General features: G+C 41.9%; 1 protein-coding gene across 1 annotated transcript in view; it reads left to right on the top strand.

Annotated features, from left to right (window-relative positions):
• The first annotated feature begins 265 nt into the window (after positions 1-265).
• The window catches only part of LOC126412832 (odorant receptor Or1-like), an 85,708-nt gene continuing 64,488 nt past the window's right edge, over positions 266-21,485 (top strand). Inside the window, exons 1-2 of the mRNA XM_050082706.1 lie at positions 266-520; positions 15,311-15,460. Of these exons, the coding sequence (XP_049938663.1) occupies positions 266-520; positions 15,311-15,460 (405 nt within the window). The remainder of the gene's footprint in view (positions 521-15,310; positions 15,461-21,485) is intronic.

Consider the following 21,485-nt stretch of genomic DNA (forward strand, 5'->3'; position numbering starts at 1 on the left):
GTATGCAGTGGTCATAATGTTGCGGTTCATCATTGTGTATTAAGAATACTAAAGAACCACACGTATGTTGCGACTGCGAAAACGCGTTGTTCGTTCAGCGAATAGTGCGTGGGGAACTGTATCTTTATAGACTAAGTAGCCAGCTGACAAAGAAATAGCGGACTAGGTAATCCCTTCGAGAGTGTCATTGCGCAACCATTGAGAGTCTGGACACCGCTAGGTAATAGTGCCTTTGAAGACCGCACATTCCACAGCAGGAGCCAGCATGGAGCACCCGCCGGCGGACAGCGACTCGTTGGTGGTGCCCGGATCGACACTGCGGATGCTGCTGGGTCTGTGGCAGCCGCGGGGCGCGGCCCCCAGCACGCTGAGCAGAGTGCTCCCGTGCGTGACGCTCGCCTCCATCACTTTCCTGGCGCTGTGTGTGGCCCTCAAGCTGGGCGCCGACCCTCCGGAGGAGCTGGAGCAGATCACGCTGTGCGGCCTCGTCGGATCCGCCTGTGTTGGATATTTCTTCAAGGTATAGTTCACTGTCCATTCTCCAGATATGTGGTCGTGACTTCCATTCACGGTATACCTACAAGGTTACTTTACGTACCGTACAAAAACACCAGCAGTAGAAACAAGATACAATTTGCTGTCGAAAACTCGTCTTTCAGTTTGATCACTCGTTAACGTGAAAGATATTTTGGCTGTAGGAACAGGCAGTTGCATTGGAATGTCAGTAGGCTTTTTGGTTCATACTGACGATATTTAATGGCTACAGAAAGAAAGTTAAGCCTCATTCGCCTGTCGACGCTCACCAAACCACGATACAGCGAACGACGGGGTACGTAAGGCGTTTTCAAAGTTACTACCCTGTTTTCCCTCGGTTCGCTACTGAAATTTATCGTCCACCTGTGTGTTCTGTTTGGACGAAGTAAAAACGCAAACTCCGACCACAGGCCATAGTGGTCCCATCGGAACCAGCCGACCGCCGTATCACCCTCCGTCAGTGGCGTCATTGGATGCGGTACGGAGTAGCACGCGGTTTCACGACGTACAGCCGCTACTACTCTGTCAAGCAGCCCCTCAACTGGCTTCACGATGCTTGGTACACCCAGTCCCAGTCCTCCCACCAAGGATGAATCTCTGTCTGTACCGGGAATCGAACACGAGTTGTCCGCATGGCAGTCAGTTGCACTGACCATTCGGCCGCGGAGCAGGACTTAGACGAAGTACCTCAACGAAATTTTTATTTTTTGGTTATTTTTCTTGTGAATTGGTTTTACGATCGTCTGACTTGTTCTTAGTGAACTAGGGAAAAGCAGTGACAGCCCTGTACATATTGATTTGCGTGAAAAATGGTATATACCTTTTCGTTTACGTTGAGGCTTACCTGCACATCGTCTGATTCGCAGTAGTCGTAGAAAAGGGACCCAATATTCTTCATTAATGTTAGTACAGCCAGTGCAACTAATTTAATGCATTTTCTTCATCACAACTTAGGAAACTGTTTCATTCATTTAAAATATAGTCAGTGGTCTGAAAGTTACAAATATTTTACAGTTTGGTTATAGATGAAAAAAAGAAAGTTTAATTGACAAAGAACCATAGTTTCATTTTCTTACCTAACCACACACACACACACACACACACACGTTTTAGACGTTTCCATTTCACTAAAGATTTATTGTTGCAACAGTCCATATGGAGCATATGAAATGATTACTTTTATAGAACACAGAGGTACCAGGTATCCACCCCTGCTCAAACAACATATTAGTATGTGGTGTGGCCTCCATAGGTGGCAACGTAGGCGCTGACTCTGGTATCCAGTCGGTTGTACAGATGGCGGATACTGTCCTGGGATACGTTAAGCCGCGCCTACTGGACCTGTTGACGTAGTTCTGTAAAAGTTGTTGGCTGACGAGTTGCACGACTTACTTCTCGTCCCGTCATATCCCACATGTGCTCGTTTGGAGACAAGTCCGCAGATAGTGCTGGCCAGGGAAGTTGCTGCAAGCCTTTCAGGGCACGTCAAGTTTCACAAGCAGCCTGTAATGTCTGAAAGAAGAGATACCATCTTCCTATAGATAAGGCTTACCGTCCAATGGTCTTCTTCGGTGCGAATGCACTCATGTTCGTCAAATCTTAGGGAATTGGTAGATTGACTGCCACGCGTGATGAGTATAGTGGCCAGGGGAACTGCAAATGTAGTGTGTGGACAGTAAGTTGGAAGTGTGGGTCTCACGGGTAGGGTGCCAGGGGTAAGCCCCTGCAGTCACACTATCCTCTGTGTCCTCGATGGCTCAGTCAGATAGACCGTCTGCCATGTAAGCAGGAGATCTCGGCTTCGAGTCCCAGTTGAGGCACATATTTTCAATTGTCCTCGTTGGTATTTATCAACGCATGTAAGCAGCTAATGGTCTGGACTTCGTTGTAATTTCATTCTTTGAGAGCTGAAAATCACTAATGTCCGAAAGAACAGATACCATCTTCATATATCTTTTTTGTGATGGTCAGATCGACACCAACGTGTCTGTAGATGGCACTGTGAAAGGTCAGAGGACATGGCGGTTTTCAAGACTCACACACCGACTCCAGGAATCACGATGTGATGGCTACTGGATATGAGAACAGGACTGGTTTGCTAATTGTTGAAGGAAGAATGAATTTTTGTTGTTTTTTCTTACCCTTAATGGCCATGGTACCAAATGATATATTCCAGTAACGAAACAAGACCCCACACCACAAGCCTCTTGAGGAATGTACTGACCTGTGACTGAGCTGCCTAGTCATTTGGTTTGTCAACCACAGAACATCTAGGGGATGCGATGGTAAGATGTATACTTTCATACCAGACTTCACCCACCATACTACTTGAACTGACACAGCATGTGTTTTAAGCATGGCGAGAACCTTAAGATGATATTTTCAAATTGTTTCATTCGATGTCATAATTAAACGAAGAATGTATTCGTGTCCGTGGAGGTCACATCTCACACTGATGTAGACAACAGACATCAGTGATGCGCAAAACGTTCAAGCAACCGACTGCTGGTTCATGGTGTAACACTTTCCATTTCCATCAACGCATATAATTGGTTGTGTTAAAATTTACAATTATTCTATCGCTGCGTGTATCTGTCTGAAGCACTTAATACCCTGTATTGTGTGACTGTCGTCTGTCCATTTCTACTTTCTGGCTTAAGTCTGAGTGGCATATTTTCGCGGCTACAAAAATAGGGGGCCGGCCGCGGTGGCCGTGCGGTTCCGGCGCTGCAGTCCGGAACCGCGGCACTGCTACGGTCGCAGGTTCGAATCCTGCCTCGGGCATGGGTGTGTGTGATGTCCTTAGGTTAGTTAGGTTTAAGTAGTTCTAAGTTCTAGGGGACTGATGACCACAGCTGTTAAGTCCCATAGTGCTCAGAGCCATTTGAACCATTTGGAACGCCCCTTCTTATTTTTGAATTTGTCAGCAGATGGGGAAACCTGGTAGCGTTGTATAAATTTCTTTACATTCTAATGCCATGTGACACAGGCCAGTGCCCTACCCACATCACAAGGCCTGCCTCCTTATCAATGACATCACCACTCTTACCAGCAATGTTATCAGACTTATCACTGATATCACCTTTCTCATGTCACAAGCCAGGCAACCACTCCTTACTGTTACGCTTCGCATGCCGCATCAAACCCAACCATTCAAAATCCAAGATCTCGGAACTTGCACTGTTTTACTTTTTAACACCTTCCACTCACCTCGCTTCCCCTCTCCTTCAATCATAGCATAGTACTTTACAGACTATTAAAATGAAACAGTCAATTACAATGCAGCGATCTTGGCGCTCAAAAGTATCCCATTTTTTTGTCTGCTATATTAAAAAATAATTAATCAAAAATCAAATTACTGGAAATATTTTTGACCACGCTTGCTAGAGAAATCATTTACAGAATATTGAAACAAGCCTGCCAACTTGCGTATATGACTCACAACTTCTTCAGGGTGTTGTGTTTTTTTTTTTTCGTCAGCATATGTTTCTGTACCACGAAAAGCACGTCAGTCACAAAAGAGGGTTAATTTATAGCAAATGATGATTTACTATTATTTCTTTTACAGGCGGTTTTCAGTGTAGATCAAGCTCTGAGAATACTTGGTAACGATGAATACAATAACGATATCGAGGATGACAGCAGTCAGATTTCACTAAGAGTCCTTTCCGTTCCCACCCCCCAATGCATGTCTCGATGCGACTGATGAGGATTCAAGCGATCAAAATAATGAAAATTTATATAATTTAGGGGGAAGTCAAGTGATGACTGAAACAGAAGTAGAAATAGTTATTGAAAGTGAACGTACTGGAAGGATGGAAACAAGAAGAGAAAAGGCAGGAAAAGGCAGACAGGATGATAATGGTATACAAACAGGAAGAAAATGTATCATGAAGAGAAATGTGATCTTACAAACTGCAGTAATGAATGGTCTCAACGTTATGTTCCCAACAATTGAAGGCTATCGTAAATACAAAGACAGAAAATGAATCGGAACACCAAGAAAGAGCTATGCGACATAAACGGAAGGTGGTAGGCGTGTTTCTATATCTGAAACATCATGTCTATTCAGATTTCAAGCCACTCGCATAAGAATCGCGCTATTAGTGGCACTGTGAAGATGAAAATTACGTTTGCTTTAAATACATACTGTAAAGGTCGTGAGCCTTAGTTGTCTTTGGGATGTTACTCAAGAATGGATTTAAGGCAACACTAAGTTTGAACGAGGTTGTGTAGCAGGACTACGGAAAGCTGAATGTTCCGATACTGCGGAAAGACATGGTACGAATGTAGTGACTGTACAGGAATCCTGTCAGCGGTGATCACGAGGATGTAGACCAGTGAGAGCACCAGGCTCCGGACAGACACGTGGCACTACCAAGAGGTAAGACCGTCGTGTTCAGCATATGGTTGTGACGCATCGTACTGCATTTCCAGCAGCAATCTGAGCAGCATTTGGCACCACAGTGTCAAAAACAACTGTCAAAAATCGATTATTTTAGGGACAGCTCCGCGTCAGATGCGCTGTAGCGTGTAATCCACTGACTCCAAAAGCACCTTGCAACTTCAGTGGTGTCAAGCGGGAGTTCATTGGGGGGCAGAGTGGAGGTCGGCTGTGTTTTGTGATAAAAGCTGGTTCTGCCTCTGTGCTAGTGATGGGTTTGTGTTGGTAAGAAGCAGGCCAGTAGAGGATCTGCAACCAACCTGACTGCGTCCTAGACTCACTGGACCTACGCCTAGAGTTATGGTCTGGTGTGTGAATTCGTATGACAGCAGGAGCATTGTTGTGGTTATCTCACGCAACCTGAATGCAAAACTGTATGTCCATCTGGTGATTCGACTTGTTGTGCTGCTATTCATGAACTACATTCCAGGAGTGGTTTCCGACAGGATAACGGTCGACCACATAACCGCTGCTGTAATCCAGCATGCTCTATATAGTATCGACATGTTGCCTTGCCCTATGCGATCACCAGATCTGTATACAATGTAGCACATATGGGACATCATTGGACGACAGTCATCCGTAACCAGCAGTTACCGTCCCTGTATTGATCGACCAAGTGCAACAGGCACGGAACTCCATCCAAAAATCCGACATCCTACAATTGTACCATACAATACATGCACACTTGCTTGCATGCATTCAACAGTGCGGCAGTTACCCCAGTTTTTCATGTACCAGAGTTTCACATTTGCAATGGCTTCTCTCGCACTTACATTACCGGAGGAGGAAATTGGTGTTTAACGTCCCATAGATAACGAGGTCATTAAAGAGGGAGCACAAGCTCGGATTAGGGAAGGATGAGGAAGTAAATCGGCCTTTCAAAGGAACCATCCCGGCATTTGCCTGGAACGATTTAAGGAAATCACGGAAAATCTAAATAAGGATGGCTGGAGACAGGTTTGAACCGTCGTTCTTCCGAATGTTAGAGCAGAGCTTACATTAGCCTGTAATCTTGCTATGTTAAGCACTGAAATGTTATACAAATGTATTCCTAAAAATTCGTTACTGTACATTCATTATTTTGCGGTGTTGCTATTTTTTTTCTGTCAGTGTGTTTTGGTCTTGTTTTGATGATGATATGATTGAGACGATTACCACATTCACAAACCAATATGTTGCAAACATAATAGCTTGGGAGATTGATTTCAATTAAAAGGAGGCTATTTATTACAATTATTTACTTAGCAGTTATACTGAAATACTGAGGCGGATATGTACTAGGAAACAATAATCTCGTTACTTGGGATAACACAGTCGAATTCATAATGTCCAACTTACAGTTATGTGATTTGACAAGGTTAACGAAAAACTGCAGGGAAGTGCAAAAAATGGTTCAAATGGCTCTGAGCACTATGGGACTTAGCTGCTAAGGTCATCAGTCCCCTAGAACTTAGAACTACTTAAACCTAACTAACCTAAGGACATCACACACATCCATGCCCGAAGCAGGATTCGAACCTGTAGCGCCTAGAACCGCTCGGCCACTCCGGCCGTCAGGGAAGTGCAACCAGTGAAGAAAAACGTAACTTTGATGAAACAACTATAGCTTACTCTGGTAAGTATAGATGCAAGCAGTTCTCAGAGGAAAACCAATACAATACGGCTACACAATTTGGACTGGAGCTACAAGGACTAGATAAATTGCATGGTGGATCCTTATCAAAGTAAGAGCATTACTCTACCGGAGAACCACAAACACTAGGGCTTAGGAGCGAGTGTTGTTCTACAGTATACTGATGTGTTATTGAATTTGAGGAAATACTCCTATAATCTGTTTTTTGATAATTACTTGATATCATTTCCCTTCCTTACTGAATTACATGATAAAGGCATTCAGGATAGAGAGCCAATTAGAGAAAAAATGAATCTCGAAATGTGACCTATTAGACAGAAAGTAGATGAATAAATCCCGTCAGGGAACCATTCAATTAAAAAGCGACAAGTCTAGGAATGCAATAGTTGAAAGATGGAATGACAACAGTATGGATATCTGTAAAGTCACTACACACACTAAAGCGATTTTCGCAGAGTAAGAAGAAATGCATAGGTATCGAACAGCCTCTAATGACCTCTAATGATTCAGCTTTACATTGAAAACATTGATGGAGTTGATCAGGCTGACCAAAGCATAAGCCTCTACAGGACATTCATCAGAGGGAGAAAATGGTACTTCAGTTTGACAGCGCATTGCACTGATGCAGAGGAACAAAATGGATGAAAATTACATAGGCTTGAAAGTAAAGAGTAACTGGATCATCTTGACTTTCGTGGCCATGTTGTAGCTTTGTCCTGTAAACAAATGCCCACGCATGCAAACCTAAGGGGAGGCCATCAGGACACGGCACCAGGACTCCAGTAACGACAGAACAGATCACTCGGTGATTGGCCTACGCAAACACTCTGCAGCCTCAGACATACAAAAACCACGGCAAGGGGTGTAAAATGTGATGTTGGCTTGAATGTGAATCATAAAAAGGAAGTGTTTAAACATGTTTTTAATCTGTTTATACTACTATCAACTTTGAAATGTCACCAATTTCACCAGATTCATCGCAAATAATACGTGGTGCACTATGTGATCCAAACTATCCGGACACACCCAAAAACATACGTTTCTCATATTAGTTGCATTGTGCTGCCGCCTACTACCAGGTACTCCATATCAGCTTCCTCGTCATTAGACATCGTGAGAAAGCAGAATGAAGCGCTCTGCGGAACTTATGGACTTCGAAAGCGGTCTGATGATTGGGTGTCACATGTGTAATACGTCTGCACGCGAGATTTACACACTCCTAAACATCCCTAGGTCCATTGTTTCCGATGAGATAGTGAGGTGGAAACGTGAAGGAAGACGTACAGTACAAAAGAGTACAGGCCGACCTCGTCTGTTGACTGACAGAGACTGCCGACAGTTGAAGAGTGTCGTAATGTGTAATGGGCATACATCTATCCAGACCATCACACAGGAATTCCAAACTGCATCAGGATCCACTTCAAGTACTATGACAGTTATGCAGGAGGTGAGAAAACTTGGATTTCATGATCGAGCGGATGCTCATAAGCCACACATCACGGCGGTAAATGCCAAACGACACCTCACTTGGTGTTAGGACGTAAACATTGGACGATTGAAGAGTGGAAAAACGTTGTGTGGAGTGGCGAATCACGGCACACAATGTGGAGATCCGATGGCAGGCTGTGGGTATGGCGAATACCTGGTGAACGTCATCTGCCAGGGTGTGTAGTGCCAACAGTAAAATTCGGAGGCGGTGGTGTTATGGTGTGGTCGTGTTTTCCATGGAGCGAGCATGCACCCCTTGTTGTTTTGCATGAGACTATCACAGCACAGGTCTACACTGATGTTTTAAGCATCTTGTTGCTCCCCACTGTTGAAGAGCAATTCGGGGATGGCGGTTTCATGTTTCAACACGATCGAGCACCCGTTCATAATGCATGGCCTGTGGCGAGTGGTTACACGACAGTGAAATCCATGTAATGGACTGATCTGGACAGAGACTTGACCTGAATGTTATAAAACACCTTTGGGATGTTTTGGGACGCCGACTTCGTGCCAGGTCTCACCGATCAATATCGGTTGTGAGGATAGTGAGGTGAGAAAATGGTGTTCGATTTCTTTTAGTGAATCTGAATCTTTTATTTGTAGGTTTAATTATCCATACCACATTTTAATCAACCTGTGTTTATTTGGAATATAATTACTTATAAATCCGCTGTTTACAGTTTTATATCAATATATTCGTTATCATTCTTTGTATTAAGACACTAGAGGGTGCTATGTCACATGGGCGCCATCTAGTTGAAATTGGTAGTCTCGCTTCAGGATCCAAAAATACTAGGCTGTATCGGAAAATCGGAAATCTAATAGTGTATTCCAATCTCACAAGACATTCATAATAAGACACTTTTGTTGCATGCTCTAGGTCCAGCCAAGGTAAGTTCACAGGCGCTACTTTGGATCTAGCTGTCTGATATATCTGTGAATTATTTTCTGCTTGGATGATTTAATGATCTTGTGAACTCCAAGGCAACAATTACAGAATAGAGGATACATCATTAAAATACTGCTAGGTGCTGTAGTCAGAAACCTAACACATGTTCAATTTACCTTATTACCTTCATAAATCAGTACTCACTGTGCAGTACCGAGTTGTCCACAATGCAAGCTGATCTCCCTTTCTGTTGCACTCAATTACAGAAGTACACGTGTGTGCTAACCTATCTATTAGATTTCACTCTGTTTTTCTGGGGATGAGAATTATGCACTTCCAAAGCTTAGTTACCACTACTTATAGGAGTAGTCTTTGCTTTTTTTCACAACACACATCATTCAATGGTAAACAGCAAATGGTAATCTTTGAGCTTGCTCTTCATGAAGATATGTCGATTCTAATTTGGAAACCTTTACCTACAGCTGTTTATATTGCTACTTTTTCGTTTCTCATTACATGTTACGCGATACACATTTGCACTATTACACCATTACACAGTTGCATCATTACAGCACAACCTGGTACCTCTTAGCCATTATCAGTTACCCAATACACTCTTACACCATTACCCTATTACACCATTACTCTGTCAAAAGTTGCCCATAATGCCAATATCTGTTTCCCATTAAACACTGCCAGTCACACCCTTAGACCATTACAACATTACACCATTACACTAGCATATGTTTGCCTATACCCCATTACTCCGCTACCACGTTACCTCATTACACTGTTATCCCATTCCCCCAACTGAAGCAATTGCAGAGTTACACTGTTACACTATAATACTGTGACCCATTTACTAATATGCTTTTATGTTGTATATAAGTTAGCCTTTTACCAGTACCCCATTGTACTGTATTGTACTGTATGGAACTGGGGACCCAGAAACTAGGGAGAGGCTTCCTCCCCGCCGTAGCCCTCAGTGGTACACCCCCACAGCAGGCTACAGCAGTCCACTCACCTCACCGCCACCCCACACCGAACCAGGATTGTTATTCGGTTCGGCCCCCAGTGGACCAACCTGGAACGTTTCACATCGGACGAGTGTAACACCAATGTTTGCGTGGTAGAGTAATTATAGTGTACGTGTATGTGGAGAAAGTGTTTACGTAGCAATCGCCAACATAGTGTAACTGAGGCGGAATAAGGGAAACCAGCGCGCATTCGCCGCAGGACATGGAAAACCGCCTTAAAAACCATCCACAGACTGGCCGGCACACCGCCGGACGGATTCGTGCTGGGGACCAGCATGCCTTCCCACCCGGAAAGCAGTGCGTTAGACCGCTCGGCTAACTGGGCGGGCAATACCCCGTTACATTATTTTATTCATTACCCATTACACTGTGACCCCACTACCTCATTACCCTGTCAGCCCATTACATTGTTATCATGTACAAAGTTATGCTGTTACATTGTTACCTGCTGCCAGGTTACGCTGGAAAATGGACGCCAGTAGCTGACATTCTCAGTAGCTGACACCCATAACAGCTGACAACCACAGTAGCTGATAACCTCAGTAGCTGACACATCACATAGCATGTGCTAGAAAATTGTACAAAGTTTCCAGCACAACTCTAATGTGCAAAACTTATGTCAAATATCCAGTTGAAAGACAGTTTCTAATGTGTGACCATATGGTTTAGCATTGTCATCGGAAGACGAAAAAATTTTGTTGGAAGGTAACGTAAGTACCCCAGCAAGGTGTCAGTATAATGTTTGACAGACTCTGCAAGTGAGTGGTTGACAACATAGAAACGCTCGTATCAAATCTACACAAATGTGTATTACAACTATACTGTAATGTTTGGTATTATATCAGCAGAAGATGGGAAACATTTTATTCTGCGAAGTAAAGTCCAGCATGGAATCGCTTTAATGTCTGACTGACTTTGAAAGCGTAGCAATCCTCGTTTCACACAAAGCATAACAATCCTCCTTTCATACCTAGACGAATTTTCACTGCTACAGTCCTATATGCTGTTCCATCTAAGTGTCATGTACATAGATTCCACTGGGTGACAGCAGACGATTTCAAACATTTTGAACTGCAAGATGAAGTTAATACACTAACTTGGGGTCACTATAATGTTTGATTGTCCTTAATATCGGCTTTGGAGACGAGTTTCTGATGAACTGATATATGGGAATAACATTGTTTGCTTTTATAAACCTCGTCAACGACAGCATTTTAAACCTGTAAGTTAGATCACCAATAGCGCCCACGTGCAATTTGCAGAGCAGCTTGTGTGCCATACAGTATTACGCCGAGCCAAGAGTCAAACACATTGGATGCCGGTAGGACAAGACTTGTTGGAACAAGCAAAACACCCAGTCACTGAGTTCACTCCTAGCAATGCGTGCCTTGGGGCACATGACAAGCTTCGTAGAATATTTAGATTGTGAAACTGATTAATTTGAGGTTTCATTGTGCCTTAAACCATCTGATACAGAAATCAAAGTTTGCATCTAAAGAAGTCCTGCTTTACATAATTGTTTGGATAGATCCTTCTCAATATATTGCAAAAAATTCAGAACATTCAGATGTTTTTGAGCACAGCTAAGATGACAACATCGTGATCGACTGCTTCATTTAAATGGTCTGCAAAACACATTTAGCCGTGGAAATACTACAGATCACACACTTTAAATAAATTAGGAGAAATTCGTCTAAAAGTAGCACAAAAAACAGGCTTCAGAGCATTTCGATGATTTTGAACATGGTCAAAAATACTACAAGTTAATCCTGTAGTAATTTCTTGAGTAAATATGTTTTGGAATAGCGCACAGAATACATGTAACGTACAGATACTTCTGAGTACCAAGTTAGCTGCACTATTATTAACTTTTTCATTTTAATGAACTGTACATTACTGTGTTCTGATTTTAATATTTATTTTGAATTTTTTAATGGTTCCACTAGCACAGCTGGCTTACTTCCACCATCTTAGACAGTGATTGGCTGGGGAGAGTTAGGGTGTGGAGGTAGGGTTGAGAGAGGAGAAGAGGTACTTTTCTTATGGGTGACGATAATTAGGTCATTGATAATTCCGATGAAGTTACTGACAAGGTTTTTTTTAACAAAAGAAAAACAGAGAGGTCCAACCTGTAGATTAATGTTGCTCCTTGGTAGCTGCGCTACTGGTCCTTTAGCCGAAAATGTTGGTGTGACAGGATTGTATCTCTTAATACACACATAAAAAAAGTTTTGCAACACCCCGATTCCCGGAACTCCTGAAGATAGCCGTTGACTGTGGGTATTGTATCACAGACACAGTCCCTTTGAGTGTTCAGAGATGTCACCAAACCAGCCCAAAGATGTAAATCACCATACATGAGCAGTGCCTATTAGACGGAGGGGGTCCGACAGCCGATCAGTTCCAGTCATTGCACTTGGAAGGAGTTACACGGCTCGTGTTGTCTATAGTTTAACCATGCCTAGACGGTCAATACCGCAGTTGGATCGCGTCCGCATTATTACTTTGTGCCAGGAAGAGCTCTCAAGAAGGGAAGTGTCCAGGCACCTCGGAGTGAACCAAAGCGAAGTTGTTCTGACGTGGAGGAGATACAAAGAGGCAGGAACTGTCGATGACATGTATCACTCAGGCCGCACAAGGGCTCCTACTGCAGTGGATGAGCGCGACCTACGGATTATGGCTCTGAGGAACCCTGACAGCCACGCCACCATGTTGAATAATGCTTTTCGTGCAGCCACATGACGTCGTGTAACAACTGAAACTATGCGCAATAGGCTGCATGATGCGCAACTTCACTCCCGACGTCCATGGCGAGGTCCATCTTTGCAACCACGACACCAAGGAGCGTGGTACAGATGGGCCCAACAACGTGCTGAATGGCCACCTCAGGATTGGTATCACGTTCTCTTCACCGGTGAGTGTTGCACATGCCTTTAACCAGACAATCGTCGGAGACGTGTTTGGAGGCAACCCGGTCATTCTGAACGCCTGAGACACACTGTCCAGCGAGTGCAGCAAGGTGGAGGTTCCCCGCTGTTTTGTGGTGGCATTATGTGGGGCCGACGTACGGCGCTGGTGGTCACGGAAGGCGCCGTAACGGCTGTACGATACGCAAATACCATCCTCCGACCCATAGTGCAACCATATCGGCAACATCTTGGCGAGGCATTCGTCTCAAGGAGACAATTCGCCCCCATCGTGCACATCTTGTGAATGACTTCCTTCAGGATAACGACAGCGCTTGACTAGAGTGGCCAGCATGTTCTCCAGACATGAACCCTATCGAACATGCCTGGGATAGATTGAAAATGGCTGTTTATGGACGACGTGACCCACCAACCACACTGAGGGATCTTCGGCGGATCACCTTTGAGGGGTGGGAAAATGTGGACCAACAGTGCCTTGATGAACTTTTGGACAGTATGCCAAGTCGACTACAGTCACACAGTCATGCATCAATGCAAGAGGACGTGCTACTGGGTATTAGAGGTACCGGTGTGTACAGCAGTCTGGACCACCACCTGTGAAGGTCTCGCTGTATGGTCTTACAACATGCAATGAGTGGTTTTCATGAGCAATAAAAAGGGCGGAAATGATGTTTACGTTGATCTATATTCCAATTTCGTGTACAGGTTCCGGAACTCTCGCAACCGAGGTGAAGCAAAACATTTTTTGATGTGTGTAAATAGAGAAGTCCAGTAATTTTTTGCAAATGTTCTAACGAAATCACTTCGTATATTTATTTACGGAGATTGATTCCTATCGGTAAAGACCAGGCCTCGTTACAGCTCTCCTTGCACTAGCATTTGACGGATAGCTTTGAATTATATTCCGCCAAAAGGATGTGAAACATGAATTAATTGGCACACAAAGTAATTTTTCCTGAAGGAGATCAAAAAGTTGTCTAACTAGGCACGACGTTAATAGTCCGTTAAGGTATCGTAAAATAAACATGTCTTTGCTGTGAGCAAAAATTGGTCTACAATTTAGAGATAATCTACTCTTCTGATCTATTTATTAGCTATTTATGGATGCTTGTGGATCGAAAACTTACATACACAATAACTTTTGAAATACATTATTTCCAGCAAAACTAATGAATGGAAAGAGTTCATAACAGTGAATTGCATAATCTGAATAAATAGGTTTCACAGGGGATATCAGTTTCCATTAGTATGTAAATTCATGTAACGAGTGCTTAGATAACGGATTCTGTCATCAAAATTTATGGGAAGAATAACAGCATGTAAAGAAAACTTAGTATACATCCTAGCTATTGTAATTAGTAGCATAAAAAACGAAGTAGTATGGTGGGGTCCAAACATTATGTAATCCCGTTTTGAAGAAAAGAGGCGATTAAATGGGAAATAAGAAAAGTGATTTCCAAGGAGACCTGTGTATGTGGGTAAATTTGTACACGATTACAAATAAGGACTGTTATGTAAGTGGCTGGGATTGGTGACGTTCTCCTGTAATCCAGCGACTTAGAGGCCACGTGTGGTGGATGGAATGAAGGTGGGAGTACTTTTTCACAGCATCCTGTGTTGATCTGGCGTCCCCATTGAGATCGCCATCAGTGTTGCCGCTTGAGAGGAGTCTTGGGTAATCAGGTTAGGTAGGGAGTGACGCACTGGGTCAGGGAGGAACTGAGCCGGAGAAGGCCTCGTGATGATTAGCATAGGGATAGCGTCGCGATACAAGGAAACCTATCTGTAGATTTATGTTGCCTCTCGGTAGCTGCACCACTGGTCCTTTAGCTGAAAATGTCCGTTACAGAGAAAAAGAAGTCCAGTAGTTCCTTTGAAATGTTCACACGGAATCGCTGTGCATATTTACTTACGGAGTTTGATTCCTGTCGCTTAAGGTCAGGTCTCATTATAGGTCAAAAATGTTTATGCATATCTCCTCACAGTCACATATTCTGGATATTACCTTTATATGCTAATGCTGGTTTCTCCTGCCGGTTACAAAACGAATACAATCTCTATAGACCTTTCTCATCGAATCCAGCTCTGTCCGCCTTCTTACAGCATTCGTGCCGGCCTATGTGGTAATACCATCTATTCAATGTTCCGACATCTGAAAGCTGCAAGTATACTGTGTCCAGTTGACAGTTCGGCCTTTGACCCTATTGAACTCCTCGTTCCCCAAGAAAGTTTTCGGTCTTGACAAGATGATTTTCACAAGTGACTTAACCTGTTGCTATGTATTAGCAATGTTCATGGTATTGTTTTTGTTGTTACAGAATTTGCCTTACTTCAGCGTGTGTTCTCTCCTCACAGGCGGGGCTCTTCGTAGCACAGGGCGGCACGCTGCGTCACACGGTGCGACTGTTGGCAGACACCAGGCTACGGTTCTGCAGTGGAGATAGCAGTGAATTTATACGGCGCCGGTACCAGAACCATTCAAACATCATTTACTACCTCTGTCAGGTTAGAATATCAAACAGACCTGCAGCCTCAGGTAAAAATAGCTGTGATTCTTCACAAGTAATTAGTACTCTATATATACAATCAATTCTTAAAAACTGAACGTGTATTAAACAAGGACAGAAAAGGAGATTAAATAACACTGACAGTAACACAGTTGATAAGGTAGTAATACTGTGTATCCTAACTAAGACCTGAACGTCACAGTCATGTCGCTTGGTTTTACTGTTTGATTTGAAGTGGTTCAGAGTAACAGTGGGTACGGAGCTGCTCGAATGACAGATAAATCGTGACTGCTGTCTATTGGTCGTGTAGTATGTTAGATGCTGTTCTATCTATCTTCCATTTTCTTCTATTCTAGCTTCGTCTTCTATCCACGTATCTTGTTCTTCTTTTAACTTTTCTGTCCATTTATCTTGTCTATCTGCGTTCTATCTTCTTCTTCCATCCGTCCATACATTTATAAACTGAAGTCTACACCCACAGTTTTGTCTGTATGTTCGGGTTATTTCCAGGAAGATAGTTGTATTCATGACTTTTGTCTTTAAAATGATCATAATCTAGAACTACATCGATTTCATTACAATTTAGCATCTGGAAAAAACCATTTTCTCACGCAGATTACTCTTCCACCATCTAAATCATTCTGATATGAACATAATAGCACTTATCAATAAAAGTATTGAGTGATGCCAGCATGCACTGTTTTAAATTGAATAAAACGTAAAGAACTTTATACATGCAAATGACTGTTTCAGAACAAAAAGGTACACAAACTTCAACGCTTTCTTGTTATGCACCAAATTTGTAGGTAACAGACACCAGATCTGAACTATTACCGATGTACCTGTTTCACTCTATCAACATAATACTTAATTTTAAAATGTTAATTATAACTAACATTTCTATATTTAGGGAAATATGAAGGTTATAAGGGAACACACGCTTACGTCATGGTACGAGTTCGATGCATTACTTTGACCTCTGGTTCATTTGATTTAATCATATTAGTAATAGTCATCATTAATTTGTCTACCTGAAATTCAAATAGTGGCAAAGTTATTACGTGTTTACAGCATTACAAGCTTCAATTTCATCTGTCGATGAATATTTAAGCTGATTTGGTTTGCGAGTAGTTTTACTTAAAATTAATGTTAATAGGCTGTGTTACTCGTAAACTAGAGGTCTTACAGCGGCGTCCAGAGCTACAGTGGGTTCGTGAATTTCAGATGCACAATTTGACATCCTCACGTATTTTGAGGTTCTAATACATTCTATTTTTTTGTATTTCTTATTATTTCCGCGTTAATTTCGATGACTGGAAAGCAACACTTGGTCAACAGCGTGCGTGTCTGTCCCACCTTCTGGGTTTTACCAGTCGTTACCTGCCAATGCACACCGTTTGTGTATGTGCTAGCCATACCTAACCAGGCGAACACGCTATTACTCTCGCTCCGCCGTACATAGCTAAGATGCAGACAGTCCTGTAATGTCACAGCACGTTTCACTTCTCGTAAATGCGTACGATCATGAATGCTATTACACAACAATATAGGGAACTGAAGGAGCATATCACTTCAAAATGTAAGTACCAGTCAGCAAAGCAGCTGGTGGCATGTAGGTGTGACAACTCTAACATCCAATTAAGTTTCAGACCTCATCTAGTGTACAGTTTATACAATTGCTACCACTGGCTCTTAAAACAAAGATGAGGACTCCGTGTAGCAATGGACTGTATAGGGTGATTTTTGGTGGTCCACACTTACTGACAATTGTGGAACATCCTTTGCTTCCTGGTTTCTATATTGCTATCCTGTCAGTGTTCTGTTATTGAATTTGATTAATTCCCCACCAAAGCTTTTACTGTAAAGTAAAAATTGCAAAACATGACTGGTCAAACCCACTCCCTTCCCTTCCTGCAGCAATGTATTTCTGTGCACTGCACACATTTTAACGTTACTAACATTTCCATGCGTTTTTCCCTATTTGCTACGTCAGTTACACTTTATCCTATAGGTAACAAAAATTCCAGTTTTTGGAACCGAATTTCTTTAACGCAACAAACGTGCTTCACCTGTTTATGAGAGACATCTTCAGTGCGCTATAATAAAAGGAAAATAATTTAATTATACTAACTTTGATACTAGTTCTGTAGTGATTGTTTTATATCTGTTTCTATTTACGACTATATAGTTTGCTTTTTTACATTTACATTTATAACATGTTCTATTCATGCATCAGATTTATTCTTATGTATTTATTAGGTACACAGGATACAAGTTTCTTCCAATTGATATGTCACATTTGAACACTTCCCTGCACATGACCTATTCTGTACCACACTACAAGTGTTCTTGCTCACATGATTTAGGGCTGACTGAGAGATCATGAGAGTTTAGAGGACAACAGTGGAGTGGAATGTTGGGTTGGGGCACGCTTCAGTGACCTTACACGTTCATTGTACCTAAAGTTAAAATTTCTTGTAGTCATCCTAATATACTGAGAGTCACACTTATTACATGTTAATTCCTGTATTCCTGAACTGTTTCAGTAACATTTTCCTTCTATCACAGTCTTTATTTTCTTCTCCACTGTGCTACTTGTCTTGAATATATGTCAATTTTATTTTTTGAAGATGATAATAATCTTGTGTGTACGTTGATTGTGGTATGTTATGGTGTATTACTTTATGTTGAGGGATATGTTTCTGACATGAACAGCATTGTGATTACTGTCACATGTTGTCTGAGCTGTTTTTAATTTTGTTGTGTTCTGTTTGTTTTTTACTTTTAATGTTGTCATCTAGTCTGTATGCTTTGATTACCGTCTTGCTGTTGTGTCCGTTGGTTTGTGCTATGCTGACTGTCATGTTTAGTTCCTCTTGATAGTTCTTTTTGTTTAGAGGTGTTTTACACAATCTGTATACCGTATGCCCGATACCTGTCATTGCATGACCCTGTGGGTAGTTTAATTCCTTGTGTATTATATGTGTTTATCTGTTTCCTTTCCTAAAGTGTTGAAACTGTGTCTGTTGTGTCTGTGTCTGTGTCTGTTGTTAGATTTTGTGATTTTTGACATCTCTTTTATTTCTGTTTCCAAATAGAACTGTATGTTTTGGTGTATCTTATTTAATTGTCTGTGTAAACTGTTTGTATCTTCTTGTGGTTCATCCATGAGGAAAACGATATCATCTACATATCTGTGACAGTGTTGGTTCAAATGGCTCTGAGCACTATGGGACTTAACATCTGAGGTCATCAGTCCCCTATAACTTAGAACTACTTAAACCTAACTAACCTAAGAACATCACACACATCCATGCCCCAGGCAGGATTCGAACCTGCGACCGTAGCAGCAACGCGTTCCAGACTGTAGCGCCTAGAACCGCTCGGCCACTCCGGCCGGCGTGACAATGTAATATTTCATATTTTTCGTTCCAGTTATCCCCTACGAGGTCTATTTTCAATGTCATTCATTATGACGTTTGCTAGTGTGTGTGAAAATGGCTTCCTGTTGGCAGGCTGTCCTTCAGTAGATAGAATGAACTGTTAAATTGAAAGTAGGTTTGTTCAATTGTTACTTCTCAGATTTGTATCAGTTCTTCTTTAGGGGTGTTTGAAACTTTTAGGTTTCCTGTCAGTTGTTCTGCGATTACGTTAGCTGTGTCAAACAGGATTGAATTATACAAGTCATTCCTTCAAAGAATTCTGTAGCTTACATTTTTAGGATTAACTCTAAAGAGTTTTTATACTTCTGTTGTTCTCTAGCTTGAAATATTTACTCAAGTATTTGTGTGTAAGCTTTACTATGTGGTATGTGGGAACACTCATCATGTTAATAACTAATCTGATATGAATATCGTCTTTACGTTCTGAGCTGGCTTCTGAGCAAAAGTGCTACCGGATACTTTTGTACTAAGTTTTCATTCTGCGTTTTTGTACATTTTTAACAACATTTAATGTGCTTTTGAATTTTGTTTGAAACCTGTTGATTGGATAACATTCGAGTTCTTCAAGTAATATGTTTGTTACAGGCAGTAGATTAAGTTCTAAAAGACAGGATTTTTCTTAACTTTATGACAAAGCAGAAAAGTCCTATTTTAGTTCAAGAGCAGATGTAAGAGCTCTGTGCGTTTGATAAGGAGCAGAATTCTTTCCATGTGCTTGGGTTTTTAATACATGACGGGAAGTTATGTCTGAGATTTGCAAGCGTTTCTGATGTTAGCTATAGAATCCAACCACTCATGCTGCAAAGACAGAATCCTAATGTTTGGGTTCAGAGGGCATACATAGTTCTTACAAGCTGTTGGCAGGACTGGTGGAGACAGCCAGCTTCACAAGTGGTGTGAAAGAATGGCTCACAATTTGTAAAATCCTACCCAGAGTCGATAGTGGTCCTGTAATTAGGAGCTGAGTGAAATGTCTAAACCAGAGGCTCACACAAATCTGCTATGATTTCGGATGCAGATTTCTTCTCTTCTGCTATCGGGTGGGGTTGTAGGGCTCCACTCAATAAATTGATCATGCACAACACAAAGGAAGCGGCAGAGGTCGTTTGATGCGTACATATGGATTTTGTAAGTTAATGGTAACCATCCGCAGGGGCAATGATAAATTACTTGCTGTAATCGAAGAAAGATTAATCTTTTTATTCTTAGAAAGGCACGATTATCATTGTAGATTGGTAAGAGAAAATGTTTGTACTGTATTATCAGACAGCAGTAGCACTTGTGGTAGGTCCTATATTTGGCCTCGCTTATTAAAGGTAACAATGACGACAAAGTATTGGGGCCAGTTACTACAGGTTCCGAGTTATAAAATAATCCTGGTGAAGATAAGCGTCAAAGGCAACTCCAAATGACAGTGAGATGCTTTCTTACATCTTCTAGTACAGGACGTGTAGAGGCAGAGAGCTTCACTGAAAATCTGTATATTATTGTGAACGAGTTTCCTGACCATGCTGTTGTTGTAGGCGGACACTTCATTTTACCAGCTATAAAACGAGTCATGTGATCAAAACAGGTGCCAGAATTAGATTCGTCTAAGATTGTTCTGGAATTAAAAAAATGTTCAAGAAGGCACTTAAATAACCATATCTTGAGAACAGCAACATATACCTTGTTACAAACAGAGCAAAGCTTTTTGAAACAGTTAATATAGAGCGGGGAACCAGTGACCATGAGGCAGGTACAGCATCAATGACTGTCTGTGTACTGAGGAACGTTAGGAAAGGAAAAAAAATAGTTTTTTTTAGGAAAAGTAACGAGAAACAAGGATCTGTGTTACTCAGTGAAAAACTTATTCCTACTATTATTTCTCTTATTTGATGAGTTGGCAGGCTCTCACTCTCGAAACAATTTTATGGCATGATACATCTTGTTTTGTAACGGATCCTGAGTTAAAAGCACATCGAACATTTCGCCTCTGTCAAACCCTTCATAAATAGAATAACTGAACAGTCAACATCATATATACAGCACTGAGAACAAAGACGTGGAACACAAATGGATATAATTTAAAATCACTGTACAACGCGCTTTAGGTCCATTATTTCCTAGCATTGTTTTAAGAGATGGGAAAGACGTGCCTTAATTCAACTTGAGTGTTAAGAAGTCGCTATGAAAGGGAAGAGAGCTTCGTCACATATTTAATCGAAGTCGAAAGTAACAAAAAATGAAAGATGCCAAAATAAGCATAAGGAGAACAATGTGAGAAGCGTTCAACTGATATAATTCGAGACATTGTCTGTATGTAATCTATAAGCACATCGAAGTCATCTGTTCAGTCGCTCAGCGATGGTGTTGGTATTCTGATGGAAATGACATAGAAAAACCAAGATACTGAAGCAGTATATGCAGTGGGACTTCTTGCTCCTAGGTTATAAGCTTAGTGCCGTACCGTTCCTGAGATAGCAAGCACGCAGACTGTCTACATGCAGTAGCAAGGTTATGGTGAGGAGAACATGTACGCCATCCCAAAAACTGAAAGAGCCAAAGAGTATGCAGCCTAGAGTCGCCATCCTGCTCCAC

The sequence above is a fragment of the Schistocerca serialis genome, chromosome 1 (genome assembly GCF_023864345.2).
Source record: "Schistocerca serialis cubense isolate TAMUIC-IGC-003099 chromosome 1, iqSchSeri2.2, whole genome shotgun sequence".
Classification (NCBI taxonomy): Eukaryota; Metazoa; Arthropoda; class Insecta; order Orthoptera; family Acrididae; genus Schistocerca; species Schistocerca serialis.